Genomic DNA, 15,286 nt, shown 5'->3' on the forward strand with positions numbered 1-15,286 from the left:
TTCCTTCAATTTCCTATGTAATTCTTTTATTGATATTTCTGGTTCTGTTAAGTATATTATAACGTCATCTGCAAATAGACTGATTTTATATTCCTTCTCTTTTATTTTTATCCCTTTTATTTTATTTTCTGTTCTTATCAGTTCTGCTAGTGGTTCTATAGCTAACGCGAACAGTGAGGGAGATAGTGGACATCCCTGCCTTGTTGATCTGCTTAAGTTAAATTGTTTTGATATATATTCATTTACTGTCACTTTCGCCAATGGCCCCTTATATAATGCTTTAATCCAATTAATATATTTCTCTGGTAAGCTGAATTTTTGTAGTATTTTGAATAAATAATTCCATTCTACTCTGTCAAAGGCCTTCTCTGCATCTAAAGCAACCCCTACTGTTGGAGTTTTATTTCTTTCTACTGCATGAATTAAGTTAATAAATTTACAGATATTGTCCGTTGTTTGTCTTTTTTTAACAAATCCAGTTTGGTCTAGATTTACTATTTTTGGTACATAGTTGGCCAATCTGTTTGCTAATAGTTTAGGTATTATCTTATAATCTGTGTTAAGTAGAGATATTGGTCTATATGATGCTGGTGCTAGTGGATCTTTCCCTGTCTTTGGTATTACTGTAATTATTGCTGTTTTGCATGAATCTGGTATGTTTTGTGTTTTATCAATCTGATTGATTACTTCCAGAAGGGGAGGAATTAATAAGTCTTTAAATGTTTTATAGAATTATATTGGGAATCCATCCTCTCCTGGTGTTTTATTGTTCGGTAGTTTTTTAAAATATCTCCTGTAATTTTTCTATTTCAAATGGTTTTATTAATTTATTTTGCTCCTCTGTTTGTAATTTCAGTAGTTCAATTTTAGTTAGAAATTCATCTATTTTGTCTTCTTCCCTTTGTTTTCAGTTTGATATAGTTGTTTGTAGAATTCCCTGAAGTTTTCATTGATCTCCATTGGATTATATGTAATTTGTTTGTCCTTTTTCCTTAATGCCAATACCATTCTTTTAGTTTGTTCTGTCTTCAGCTGCCACGCTAGAATTTTGTGTGTTTTTTCTCCTAGCTCATAATATTTCTGTTTTGTCTTCATTATGTTCTTCTCCACCTTATATGTTTGTAGTGTTTCATATTTTTTTTTTGTCTGCCAATTCTCTTCTTTTAGTTGTATCTTCCTTTATTGCTAATTGTTTTTCTGTACGTGTTATTTCCCTTTCCAACTGTTCTGTTTCTCGATTGTAGTCCTTCTTCATCTTAGTTACATGACTTATTATTTGCCCTCTGATGAACGCTTTCATTGCGTCCCATAGTATAAACTTATCTTTCATTGATTCCGTATTTATTTCAAAGTACATTTTAATTTGTCGTTCAATGAATTTGCTAAAATCCTGTCTTTTAAGTAGCATGGAGTTTAATCTCCATCTATACATTCTTGGTGGGATGTCCTCTAGGTCTATTGTCAATAACAGGCGTGAGTGATCCGATAATAGTATAGCTTTATATTCCGTTTTTGTAACTCTCCCTTGAATGTGGGCTGATAACAGGAATAGGTCTGTCCTTGAGTATGTTTTGTGTCTACCCGAATAATATGAATATTCCTTTTCCTTTGGGTGTTGTTTCCTCCATATATCCAAAAGTTGCATTTCTTGCATCGATTTAATTATAAATTTGGTTACTTTGTTCTTTCTGTTAGTTTTTTTCCAGTTTTGTCCATGTTTGAGTCAAAATTAAGGTTAAAATCCCCTCCTATTCGTATGTTCCCTTGCGTATCTGTTATCTTCAAAAAGATATCTTGCATAAATTTTTGATCTTCTTCATTAGGTGAGTATACATTGAGTAAATTCCAAAATCCTGAATATATCTGAAATTTTCTCATTACATATCTCCCTGCTGGATCTATTATTTCCTCTTCTATTTTGATTGGTACATTTTTATTGATTAATATAGCTACTCCTCTGGCTTTTGAATTATATGATGCTGCTGTTACATGTCCTATCCAATCTCTCTTTAATTTCTTGTGTTCCACTTCAGTTAGATGTGTTTCTTGTATGAATGCTATATCAATTTTTTATTTTTTCAGTAAATTTAACAGTTTCTTCCTTTTGATTTGGTTATGTATTCCATTAATATTTAAAGTCATATAGTTCAACATAGTCATTTCATACTTTGTTTATCTTTCCTTTCCATTTCCTCATCACCACCTTCCCTTCTTATCCATTTCTGGTTTCTTTTTTTGAACACATTATAAGACAACATTTCTAAAACATAAAATATTTCCACTATTCTCATATCTAAAATTCCTTTAACCCCAATAGTCCCTCCCCTTTCTGAATTGCCCTTTGTCCCTTGTCGGGCAACCACATCTCCCCTCTCCATTTGGATTTGCGAATCTGCTCGCAAGCGTCAACTGATTTCGCAGTGACTGTTATTCTCCCCTCCCAGCCCCCCCAGAAAAGATTTTAATCTTAATATATAACAAAGGTCACTCTCTTAATTCCCTCCTTACTTCCTTTCTTACCTTTCTTTCCCTTCTTAGTTCTTACTTATACTCTATTTTTATATATATATATATATATATATATATATATGTATAGTTTGTTGTCATTTTTGTTCTTGTTACATGTCTTCATCTCTCTGTCTGTTTTGTAGTTGTTCTGCAAATTTTCGTGCTTCTTCCGGATCCGAGAATAGTTTGTTTTGCTGCCCCGGGATAACTATTTTAAGTACCACTGGGTATTTTAACATAAATTTATAACCTTTTTTCCATAGGGTCGTTTTTGCTGCATTAAACTCCTTCCTCTTCTTCAGGAGTTCAAAACTTATATCTGGATAGAAAAAAAATTTTTGACCCTTGTATTCCAGTGGTTTTTTTTCCTCTTATTTTTTTCATTGCCTTCTCCAATATATTTTCTCTTGTTGTATATCTTAGGAATTTTACTAGAATGGATCTTGTTTTTTGTTGTGGTTGTGGTTTAGGGGCTAATGTTCTGTGTGCCCTTTCTATTTCCATTTCTTCCTGTAATTCTGGTCTTCCTAAGACCCTGGGGATCCATTCTTTTATGAATTCTTTCATGTTTTTGCCTTCTTCATCTTCCTTAAGGCCCACTATCTTTATATTGTTTCTTCTTTTATAATTTTCCATTATGTCTATCTTCTGAGCTAACAGCTCCTGTGTCTCTTTAACTTTTTTATCAGATTCTTCTAATTTCTTTTTTAAGTCATCTACCTCCATTTCTATGGCTGTTTCTCGTTCTTCCATCTTGTCTACTCTTTTTCCTATATCTGTCATGATCATCTCTAATCTATTCACTTTTTCTTCTGTACTTTTTATTCTTTTTATTTCACTGAATTCTTGTGTCTGCCATTCTTTTACTCTTTCCATATATTCTTTAAAAAAAATATATCCATGTCCTTGCCCTTCCCTTCATCTTCCATTTCTCTGTGTTCTTCCTCCTCTTCTTCTGAGTCCACTCCAGGATCTATGTCCTTTACCTCTGTCTCTTCTGGTTTTCTTGTTGGGTTGTTTATTTTATTTTGTTGGGTATTTTTGTTCTTCTTACTTTTATTAAAAGTGTCTTGGTGTTGGTCTTCTTCGTATGGGTTGGTCATCTGTTGTTTCGTTGATTTCCTATTTTTATTCTCTTCCTTCTTGTTCCCATTATTTTCTATGTTTTCCTGTTGAGAGTCTTGCTGTCATGTTATACTTGTTTGTTTCAGCTGTGGAGATTTACTCCTCAGCTGGTCCCCCCTCCCGTTGGTGTTGTTTTTGTCTTGTTCTTCCTCGCGCATGCGCAGTTGCGCACTTTTGTTTGGCTCCGTGAGCCATCTTTGTAGTCCTGAGTTCGGGGTTTCCACTGACCTCAGGGAGCGGGTTTCTCTCTCCACGCGGGCTTCCTTGTACCGGTAAGGCCTTCCTTCTTCTTTTCTTCCCGTTGTTTTTGGTTTTTCTTTCTTTGCTGCCATTTTCTCCACACTTTCACTTTCAATTTGTTATGGTTTCTGTGTTAGCGACTTTGTTTTTTCTCTACTTTTTTTTAACTTTTCTGGAGAGGGCTGGTATTTTCTTACCGGTCACTACTCCATCACGTGACTTCCTTCCCCAAGGTTTGGTATTAATTGAAGATTGTTTTGAGGCAGGTTTATTTCTTTCATTTGATAGACTTAGGGAGAAGTTTGGAATATCTCGAAACACGTTATTTACTTATTATCAAATATGGGATTTTTTAATTAATAACTTTGGTTGAGATTTGATATTACCAAGGCAATTGAAGTTTGAAATGCTGCTTTTGGATAAGGGAAAGAAAGGGTTTGTTTCAGAGATGTATTTGTTATTACAATCAAAAATGAAGAAGCCTGGAGTGTTGAGAATAAGAGATAAATGGGGACAGGAATTAGGTATGGTTATTCCTGATGAAGTATGGTCTGATTTATATCTACATAGTGCTACAAAATTAGTTAACAAACGTTTAGTTAATTATAACTTTTTACATCAGTTATATTTAACTCTGGAAAAGTTAAAGAGGTATGGTTTTAGGGATTCTGATCTGTATTTTAGATGTGGAGATCAGGTAGGTACTTTTATACATGCTATGTGGGAATGTTCAAAAGTTAAACTTTTTTGGAAAAAGTTATTAAATTTTTGCGAGATTTATTTCAAGTAGATTTTTTAATGGATCCATGGCTATGCTTATTAGGATATATGAATCCATTTACAACAAGTTTAGATAAATTTCAGGTTGCTTTTATTCATTTAAGTTTGGCAGTAGCTAGGAAATGTATAGCGGTAACCTGGAAAAATGATGTAGACTTAAGTATATAGAGGTGGCATAATGAAATTCAATCATGTCTGTATTTAGATAAAATTACATATAATTTGCAGAATAATTATTCTTTTTTTTTAAATATGTGGATTTCATATTTGAAATGTAGGAAGCTAAATGTTAAGTAATTATTTTTATTTGCATTGTAATTCAACCCACGTGACATATTTGTATTTTGTAATAACCTTCCTTCTGTATGTTAACCTCCGGGGTGGGGTGGGAGGGAAAGTAAGGGATGGGGGGCATAAGGGGTGGGAGGGTGGGAGGTAAGGGGAATAAGGGTTTTTTATATGTATGTTTTGTTATATTCTTTTCTATTTCTTGTAAAATTTAAAATAAATTAAAAAAAAAGAAATTTTTCTTACTAAAGGGGGGTATTAATACATTTATTTCAGAAATGTATAAATTACTTCAAAGGAAAACGTCCAAATCAGATATTCAAAAATCCAGATTAAAGTGGGAAACTGATTTAGGTAGAACAATCGATCAAGATGATTGGAGAATGTTATGTAAAGATAATAGGACTAAAATTACCAATATAAGATCCAGATTAGTACAATATAACTTTTTACATCAATTATATTTAACACCTCAAATATTAATAAGATTTAATTGAATTTCTTCAGAATTATGTTTTAGACGTCGTAAAGAGATAGGTTCTTTTGTTCACTCGACTTGGCCGTGTATTAAAGTGAAGTCATTGTGGATACAAATTAAAGCATTTTTAGAGAAAGTGTTAAAGGTTAAACACCTGTTAGACCCAAAGTTATTTTTATTAGGAAATATTAAAATGTTTAGTTTAAAATTAAGGTTAACCATGTATCAAGTTAAATTTTTACAACTGGCTTTAACTGTTTCAAGGAAATGTGTAGCTATTACCTGGAAGTCTGATATGGATTTGGGGATGCAGAGATGACGTACTGAAATAAGATCTTGTATTCCTCTCAAAAAAATAACTTAGAATTTAAGTGATAAACATAATTTCTTTATGACAATATTGGAGCCCATATTTACAAGTGTGTTTGAAAATTTCAGCTCTCAATAGCTCATCCTGGTGGTGGGTCTCAGTTTCACGGTGGTTAATTTGAACGTATATATTCATTCTTAATCTCCTTTCCTCTTTCTTTCTGAGGGGTATTTGGGGGGGAGGTGGGAGGTGGGGAGGGAGGGAGGGATTAGTATATATACCACATGTATGTGGTATATATACTAATTCATTATTGATAATAATGAATTCATTATTGATTGAATGTTGTGGTTTTAAAATTTTTAATCAAATATTGAAAAAACCAAACAGCAATGGCCTCAGCCCTGATCCCTGAGACACACTAGTCACAGGCCTCCAGTCTGAGAAGCAATCATCTGCTACCACTTTAATGGCCTTTCGTCCCATTACAACCCTCACTGCCCCTGCCCTGTCCCTAACACTGACTTCTGGACGTTTGCCTCCCTCTCAGCCTTTGCTCCCGGACTGAAGCTCAGTACTTGAATGGCCTCAGATCTGCAATGTTTATCTTTAATACCCTTCACCCAGAGCCTCGCAGTAAATGGAGGAGCATTAATGATTACTGAATTATAAGCGCGCAGCCCCACATCAGCTCTCCCTCCCTTCCTGCCCCCTCTTCCCTCCCCCTCACCAACCACTGGGGCCCAGTGTCCACAACACCTGTCTGCAGGATTAGAAACACCATTGATTTGGGGGCAGCTAAATAAAGGCTTGGGCAACACTGCTGTGGTCTCCAGAGCAAGATGACGAGAACCACAGGTGGCAGCTGTCTTCTCGACCATGGGAACCATAGGCTGTCTTGGCCTGAGGGTGAGGGAGAAGGGAACAAGTCCCAGATACATCAAACCTTTTCTCTGACCTGATGATGGGGACATCTCCACCCACCTGCCTTTTCCCCATATCCCTTAGTTCACCTAATGTGTAAAAATCTATCCAACTTTGTCTTAAATATATTTACTGAGTCACCTTAACTGCTTTAATGGGCAGTGAATTCCACAGATTCCCCACCCTCTGGGAAAAGTAGTTCCTCCTCAACTCTGTTCTAAATCTACTACCCTGAATCTAGAGATTATGTCCCCTCGTTCTGGTCTCCCCCACCAATGGAAACAACTTACCTCCCTCTATCTTATCTGTGCTTTTCATAATTTTATATATTTCTATTATCCCATTCTTCTAAATTCCAGTGAGTACAGTCCCAGACAACTCAGTCTCTCTTCAAAGGCCAACCCATTTATCTCTGGAATCAACCTGGTGAACCTCCTCTGCACCACCTTCAAAGCCAGTACATCCTTCCTCAGGTAAGGAGACCAGGTCTGCCGCTGATTGATGCAGCCTCACCAGGACCTTGTATAATTACAACACAATCTGCCTGCTCCTAAATTCAATCCCTCCAGCACTGAAGGCCAGCATTCCAGTCCCTGAACTCCTGCAATGTATCCATGGCTGGAAAAGCCAGTGTTGATTTCCTTTCCTTAATTATGTCCACATTGTTAAAACCCACCTTATGATTCGCAACATAAATAAATCGATAGATCAATCAATCAATCAATCAATCAATCAATCAATAGAAGGTTTGTGGAAGGACCCAGTTGGCCAAGTAGCATTGGTGGAGCAAAACCCATCAGAATCAGGATTTATTGTCATGAACATGTGCCAATGAGAGTCAAAGAAGTAACTGTGAGGGTGAAAAACCAGAATAAAACAGTAAAGGACATCACCCAAACCTTAGGATGACCAAAATCAACTGTTTGGAACATCAGTGAGAAGAAAGAGGGTCCTGGTGATCTCAGTCATCGCAATGGGACTGGTCGACCAAGGAAAATCTCCACTGTTGATGACAGAAGGAATCTCAGCAGAATGAAGAAAAATCCCAAACGTCTGTCGGACAAATGAGAAACACTCTTCAGGAGGCAGGTGTGGATACGTCAATGACGACTCTCCACAGGAGACTAAGGTTTGACGATGTCTCTCACTGTTTTATTCTGGTTTTCCAGCCTCATCATGGATTCTTTCACTTTCATTGGCTCAACTCTGGTCCTCGTGTAGAAAGATGGCAACCACAGACTCCAAACGCTGAGAGCAAGCCTCGCTCACTTCTACCTACACCAATGAAGCAATTAAACACACCTGAGTTCTCACAAACACCTGCGCAGCCAAATGTCCCAAACGTTTTGGGACCAAGGATAAAAATGGTTGTAATTTCGCCATGGTCACTTTAATTACATGCGATTACAAGTTGAAAACTGAAGTACGGGGACAAATAAAAGGAAAAAGAGTCTTAGTCCCAAACATCCTAAACTGAGGAGTGTGGTAGAACAGAGAGTCCTGGGAATACAGATACATCATTTCCTGAAAGTGGTGTCACAGGAGGATAGGGGCATAAAGAGAGCTTTTGGTATCTTGACTTTCATAAATCAAAGTATTCAATACAGGAATTGGGATGTTTTGATCATGTTTTCTAAGACATTGGTGAGGTCAAATCTGGAGCATTGTGTACAGTTTTGGTCACCAAACTACAGGAAAGATATCAATAAGATAGAAAGAGTGCAGAGAAGATTTACTAGGACGCTGCCTAGACTTCAGGAACTAAGTTACAGGGAAAGGTTAAACAGGTTCGGATTCATTACCTGGATTGTAGAAGAATGAGGGGTGGTTTGATTGAGTTATTTGGATGAGGGGGATAGACAGAGTAAATGTAGCTAGGATATTTCCACTGAGGGTAGGTGAGATGGAGACCAGAGGACATGGGTTAACGGTGAATGGGATAATGTTCTGGGGGAAAATCTTCATGTGGAGAGCGGTGGGAGAGTAGAACGAGCTGAAGTTTTGATTGTGGGGTCAATGTTCACGTTTAAGAAGAATTTGGGCAGGTACATGGATGGGAGGGGGATGGAGGGCTATGGGCAGGGTGCAGGTCAGTGGGACCATGCAGACACAGACTAGAAGGGCTGAGGGGCCTGTTTCCTTGCTGTAATGTTCTGTGTTGGAGAGCACTGTCTGTGTCCGGCTAATTAGTGGTAATTCTGCCCCTCGCGCAGGAAAAGTTCTGTGTTGTGTCGTGTATGTGACCTGAGAACATTTCAGGGACCACAACCAGATGGGGTGATTCTCTGCCCCACGGCGTTCTCCTGACTCCTCCCCCTCATTGACACCCCTTCTTCAACAGAGCCTCGGAGCCGCTTTGCAGATGGGAGAATCGGAGCGCCTCCGGGAGTTCGCGGAACCCTGTCTTCGCCTGTTCGGAGGGACAGTCTCTGATGGTCTGGGTTCCAGGTGAGAAGTCGGGGGCTATTCCCCATTAATTCTATCCCCCTCCTCTCTAACTGAGCCAGGTTGAACCTTTTGTTTGTGCCGGTGCGGTGTTTTTTGTGTCATTGAAGGTGTCCTGGTAGGGGGGGCGGGTGGGGGACCGTGGCGAGATGGCATTGAGACTAGACGTGTAATCCCTGTCCTCTCTGGTCAGACTTTTAAGTACCCGTTTTTTAACCCTTTATTTTCAATTTAAAAATTTTAATTTTCAGTTTGATATTTTGGTGGGCCATTATGGCTGCTAATGTTAAAAAAAACTAAGTGTCAGTTACAAAAGAAAACACAGTTTCGAAGTGCAGAAGAATTGGGGCCTAAACGACTTGAAACAGCCTCAGACTCAATTTCAGCGATCCCCAAGCCTCAACGATCGCCGGTGGGGATAAAAGTTAAGGTAACAGCTGCTTATCAGTCTCAAGATGGCGCTGGTTCGACCCGTTTTGCGGAGAAAGGAGCGCACTCCGAGAAGTTTGGCACCAGCCTGGAGGCTTGTTACAAAGAATAACTCCATTGGAAGAGATGGGAGCGCGGAGGAAGAGGATTCCAACAGTAGACACGCAGTCTATAGCGACTGTGGGCTTGGGTAGCGCTGCTAATTACGGAGGATTCTGTAATTTTATTTTAAAAATGGTCTGCGGGGGGAGGGCAGTGACGACCCCCTGAGGAAGTCGGGGGGTCGTCGTGGTGTCCAAACTCGCAGTAGAACGACTAGAATGCTGCCTTTTGAAGAACAACTAGAAGAAGACTTACCTTACTCTACCACTGCACAGGAAATGGAAGAAGAGCTGGAAGAAAGGGAGTTACAACTTATGGAATCGGATCCTGCATTTCAAACTGCACCTCAGCCTGTTTACATGATGTTTGAAGGTATTGCTTCTTATTTGGATGTTATTACTGGTCAATTGAACCAGGTGGTTCAAATGAATACTGATATAATTTCAGATGTAACTGTGGTTAAGGCAGAAGTTAAAGAAAATCAGGAAAACTAAAAAATTTGAAACTTCCTTTTCGGAATGTAAACAACAGGTACAATCCAATACAGAAACAATAGTAAAGGTGGAAAAATCAGTTAAAGATTTAGGAGCCTGGGAAAAAGAGTTAACAAAAAAAAAAGGACTATTTGGAAAATCAAAGCAGAAGAAATAATGTGAAAATTGTGGGTCTGCCGGAAAGTATAGAAGGTCAAGATCCCGTCAAATTTTTTTAAAATTGTATTCCCCAGATGTTAGGGGCAGAGTCTTTTCCTGATGGATTGGTATTGGAAAGAGCACATAGAGCTTTAAGAAGAACACCCTTACCTGGTCAATCCCCAAGAGCTGTAATAGTTCATTGTTTGAACTGTTTGGATAGAGAAATAATTCTTCGACTTGCAGTTCAAAATGCAAGACAAAGGCAAGCTCCAATGATGGTTCAGAATAGTAGAGTTTTCTTCTACCCTGATTTGAGTCAAGATGCAATCAGACGCCGACGTGAATTTAATCCAGTTAAAAATGTTTTATGGTGTAAAGGTTACAAATTTGCTTTTCGTTACCCTGCTGTGTTGAAAGTGTTTTATGGAACTATCAGTCTCAATTCTTTGAGAGTGAGCATGAAGCAATGGTTTTTGCTAATTCATTACCAGATGTCAGAGGACAAAGAAAGAGTCCACCATTATCTCCTAAAAGAAAATCTGATGGTCTTGGAAATGGAAAAAATGGCAGAAGTGGAAAGAATGGGAATGGAAAGAGTTCATCTACTCTTGAAATGAATTCACCATCTGGACTGGAATCTCAAGGCTGATTTTTTTTGTAATATGTTAATATTTTTGATTGGCTGGCTGAGGAAGAGGGGTAATCCACACGCAGTTTTTTTAGGGAGTTACTACCTTTTGGTAGTTTTTTTGTTGTTTTTTTTCTTATTAATGAATATTATTTTTATTTGGAGGGTCTATATATTTTAATTTGGGGTCCTATATATAAAATTTTTTTTTTTTCTTTGTTATTATTAATTTTGTGATTATTTTTGGTATTTAGTAATTATATTAGATATGTCAAATTTGAAATTTGCTACTTTTAATTTTCAGGGATTAAACAACCCCATCAGGCGTAAGAGAGTTTTTGCATGTATCAAAATGATGAAAATTGATATTGCTTTTTTATAGGAGATGCATTTGAATGAAAAAGAAAGTATGAAATTGAAAAGGGATTGGGTTGGGCATTCTTTTTCTTCATTTAACTCTAAAGCTAAGGGAGTAGCAATTTTGATACATAAAAATTTATCTTTTGAATTACAATCGATGGAAATGAATGCAGGACGTATTCTTAAATTGAATTGTAAGGTTTTTAATGAATTTTGGACTTTACTTAACATTTATGTTGATGATGAAGCATTTATTTGGATGCATTTTTGCTTCTGGGACAAGCTAATGAAAATGTTCTGGTTGGAGGAGATTTTAACTGTGTTTTGGAACCTTTATTAGATAAATCTCCATAAAATATTAAAATATCCAAAATGGGAATTCAAATTTGAGCTTTGATGAAAGATTTTAACTTAGTGGACATTTGATGACGTCTTAACCCAACAGAGAAGGATTTCTCTTTTTATTCATTTAGACATGAATCTTTTTCCAGAAATTGATTTTTTTTTAGTATCGGCACATTTACAGGGGAAAATATTATAAGCAGAATATAAAAGTCGGGTAATTTCAGATCATTCTTTGTTGTATTTTACTTATGAGAGTTCTGAAAAAAATTGTGCAGCTTCTCGTCGGTGATTCAATACGATGTTGTTAAAAAAAGCAGAATTTATTGAATTTTTTAAAAAACAAATCAATTTTTTTGGAAGAAAATGTTAACTCCGTTCAGAGTAAATTTATATTGTGGGATGCTATGAAAGCTTATTTGAGAGGTCAAATAATTAGGAGGTGTCCTGGCATTGGTTAAACTCGATCAGACCCCAATGTCTGACCCACTCTCTGCGGGACAGACCGCTCGCTTGGAGTGTCGGCTGGAGGGTGGGAGCGTTGGACGTTACTACATGTACTGGTACCAACAGCGATCCAGAGAAGCTCCAGAGGAGGTATTAAGACACGATCCAAATAATATTATCCAGCGAGTTAGCGGGTTCACCAGCTGATTTGACGCATCCAGAGACCTCGGCCAACACTCACACCTTGACCATCTGCAACCTGGAAGCTGGAGACTCCACCGTCTAATACTGTTGTACATGGGACGGTTCAGCAAAGGATGGGGTGTTCAGCTCTGGATCCACGTTGAACATAACAAGTGAGTGAACTCAATGAACTTTGAGGAGTTTTATTTCCAGATTTGACAATCTATTTTCCATTAATTTGGTCTGTGAGCACAGAAGATGTCAGTAAACTATCGAGACCCTGCACTGGAGACAGATTCTGCAGATTCCCCTCAGCCAGATGGTTTCACCTTGGGAAAGTCACCTCATCCTGACCCCTAGATTGGTGTGTGTGGGACCCCAATGCAATTTGATACTTGGTTAATCTCAATTTCAAGGTCAACATTTTAATATTACTTAATAGAAATAATGTTAGTTCCATAGGCAATTTATTCTCAAGAACTTTCTCTAAACACTTTTTAAGTCGTCTAAAAATGTTTCACCGTAATCACATAACCAAGTAGAACGTACGAAAGAACCTACTTTAAATAAAATACTCCACTCGAGTCTATCAAATGCCTTTTCGGCATCTAATGATAAAACCATTGGTACGTTGGATTCCTCCCAAGAAATAGGAATCAAACTAATTAATTTTGCAATAGTATCTGCAGAATAATAATTTTTCATAAAACCAGCTTGATCTAAATGTATTAAGCCCGGTAAGTATTTTGCCAATCTATTTGCTAGAACCTTCATTACAATTTTGTAATCAACATTTCACAAATAAATTGGTCTATTAGCTCAAGTATTTAAGATTTATTAATGCCGTTTTTTTTTGAGAACAAAGAACATTTATTACAACAACAATGCAAAGTTGGGTGCTTCCCCTTACCCTGGGAATACCTATTAATGCCGTTGTTGATGGATGTATTGAAACAAGCAATGGAGGTTCACTCTTAACCAGATTCAAGCTATTATAACAGTTATTCTTGAAAAAGCTGATACATTTTTCCACTGCCTGGCCTCCCCACAGTGGGATGCTTTGGTCATGTTTTATAAGATATTGGTGAAGCCAAATCTGGAGTATTGTCTGCAGTTTTGGTTACCTAACTACACAAAAGATACAAAGATTGAAAGAGTGCAGAGATTATTTACTAGGATGTTTCCCAGACTTCAGGAACTGAGTTACGAGGAAAGATGAAACAGTTTATGTCTTTATTTCCTGGAAAGTAGAAGAATGAGGGGAAATTTGATAGTGGTATTTAAAATTATGAGGAGGATAGACAGAGTAAATATAGATAGGCTTTTTCCACTGGGTGTAGGTGAGATAGAGACCTTAGGTTAAGGGTGAAAGAGGAAAAATTTAGGGGGAATTCTAAGGGGAAATTTCTTCACACAGAGTGTGGTGGGAGTGTGGAACGAATGAGAATTCAGCTGAAGTAATGAATTTGGGCCTAATTTTAACATTGAAGAAGTCGTTGGCCTCCTTGTGGCTTTGGTCACTCCCGTTGAATTGAGGGAGGTAATGCTGTAGTACAGTATTTTTTCACTTAAAAAAATATTTTTATTATTATTTCCTTTTTTTTCCCCTTTTTTGTTTTTTTTTAATGTTTGGGGTTTTTCTTTCTTTTTTTCTTGGAGATTTGTTTTCTGTGTGTGTATTTGCCATGGAGAGGAGTCCCATCATGTGTGGTAAGGTGGTTTTCGAGATCAATTGAAATAATGGCTCATTTCAATTTTGCTACTTTTAATGTTAATGTGCTCAATAATTCATTCAAGAAATAAAGAGTATTGGGATATATTAAAAGGTTGAAGGGTGATGTTGCTTTTCTTTGCAAGAAACACATTGAACTGAGAAGGAACATCAGAAGTTGAAAAGTTATCAAGTTGGTCAAGTTATAGCTTCTTCGTTTGATTCTAAAGTAAGAGGTGTAGCCATTTTGATTGATAGATTTTTTTAATTGGAATCGGTTACTGAGTCAGTTGGTAGACTTCTGGTTGATAGTCGTAAATTTCTTTCTGAATTATGAACTTTGATGAATATTTATGCTCCCAATATAGAAGATGAGAAATTTATGTTGGATTCTTTTCTTAATTTGAATCCAGCATATGATAAAGTTATAGTTGGAAGTGTTTTTAATTGTTGTTTAGACCCATTGTTAGATAAACCTCGGAAAACCAGTGATTAAGACAAAAATGGCAAGACAATTAATGATGTTAATGAAAGATATGAATTTAGTTGATATTTGGAGGAAATTGAACCTGAAAGAGAAAGATTTTTCATTTTATTCATTTTGACATGACCCTTGGATGCAGAGAAGACCTTTGATAGAGTAGAGTGGAGTTTTTTTTATTTCAAATTTTGGAGAAATTTAAATTAGTTTAATATTTATTGGTTGGATTAAGGCTTTATATAAAAATCCTGTTGCTAAAGTCATGACAAATGGACAGTTCTCTTTATCTTTTATGTTGAATAGCTCAACTAGACAAGGATGCCCTTTGTCACCAGATCTTTTTGGATTAATTATTGAACCTTTACAGGTAAACCGAGGGGTTGACAGAGACAGGGAGGGGTGCAGGGTACTGGAGGGGCTTACAGAGACAGGGAGGGGTGTAGGGGACCGGAGGGCTTTACAGCGACAGGGAGAGGTGCAGGGGACCGCAGGGGTTTATAGGGACAGGGAGTAATGTAGGGGACCAGAGGGGTTTACAGAGACATGGAGGCATGTAGAGGACCAGAGGGGTTTACAGAGACAGGGAGGGGCATAGGGGAGTGGAGGGGGTTACTGAGACAGGGAGGGGTGTAGGGGACCGGAGGGTTTACAGAGACAGGGAGGGGTGCAGGGGGCTGGAGGGGGTTACAGAGACAGGGAGGGGTGCAGGGGACTGGAGGGGGTTACAGAGACAGGGAGGGGAGTAGGGGACTGGAGGGGTTTACAGAGAAAGGGAGGGGTGTAGGGGACCAGAGGGGTTCACAAAGACAAGGAGGAGTGTAGGGGACTGGAGGGGTTTACAGAGACAGAGAGGAGTTTAGGGGACCGGAG

General features: G+C 37.7%; 1 protein-coding gene across 4 annotated transcripts in view; it reads left to right on the forward strand.

The window, feature by feature from the left end:
• The window catches only part of LOC138764484 (uncharacterized), an 89,780-nt gene extending 74,996 nt beyond the window's left edge, over window positions 1-14,784 (forward strand). Inside the window, exons 3-6 of one of the 4 annotated variants that reach the window (XM_069940468.1) lie at window positions 7,013-7,126; window positions 8,995-9,101; window positions 9,905-10,001; window positions 10,756-10,840. In XM_069940468.1, coding sequence (XP_069796569.1) covers window positions 7,013-7,126; window positions 8,995-9,101; window positions 9,905-9,999 — 316 coding nt within the window. In that variant the 3' untranslated portion in view covers window positions 10,000-10,001; window positions 10,756-10,840. Of the gene's footprint in view, window positions 1-7,012; window positions 7,127-8,994; window positions 9,102-9,904; window positions 10,002-10,755; window positions 12,392-14,719 lie in introns of those variants that run through there. The other 3 variants (XM_069940469.1, XM_069940466.1, XM_069940470.1) reach the window with 3 other exon arrangements.
• The last annotated feature ends 502 nt before the right edge of the window (window positions 14,785-15,286 follow it).

This window comes from Narcine bancroftii, chromosome 5, assembly GCF_036971445.1.
Source record: "Narcine bancroftii isolate sNarBan1 chromosome 5, sNarBan1.hap1, whole genome shotgun sequence".
Lineage (NCBI taxonomy): Eukaryota > Metazoa > Chordata > Chondrichthyes > Torpediniformes > Narcinidae > Narcine > Narcine bancroftii.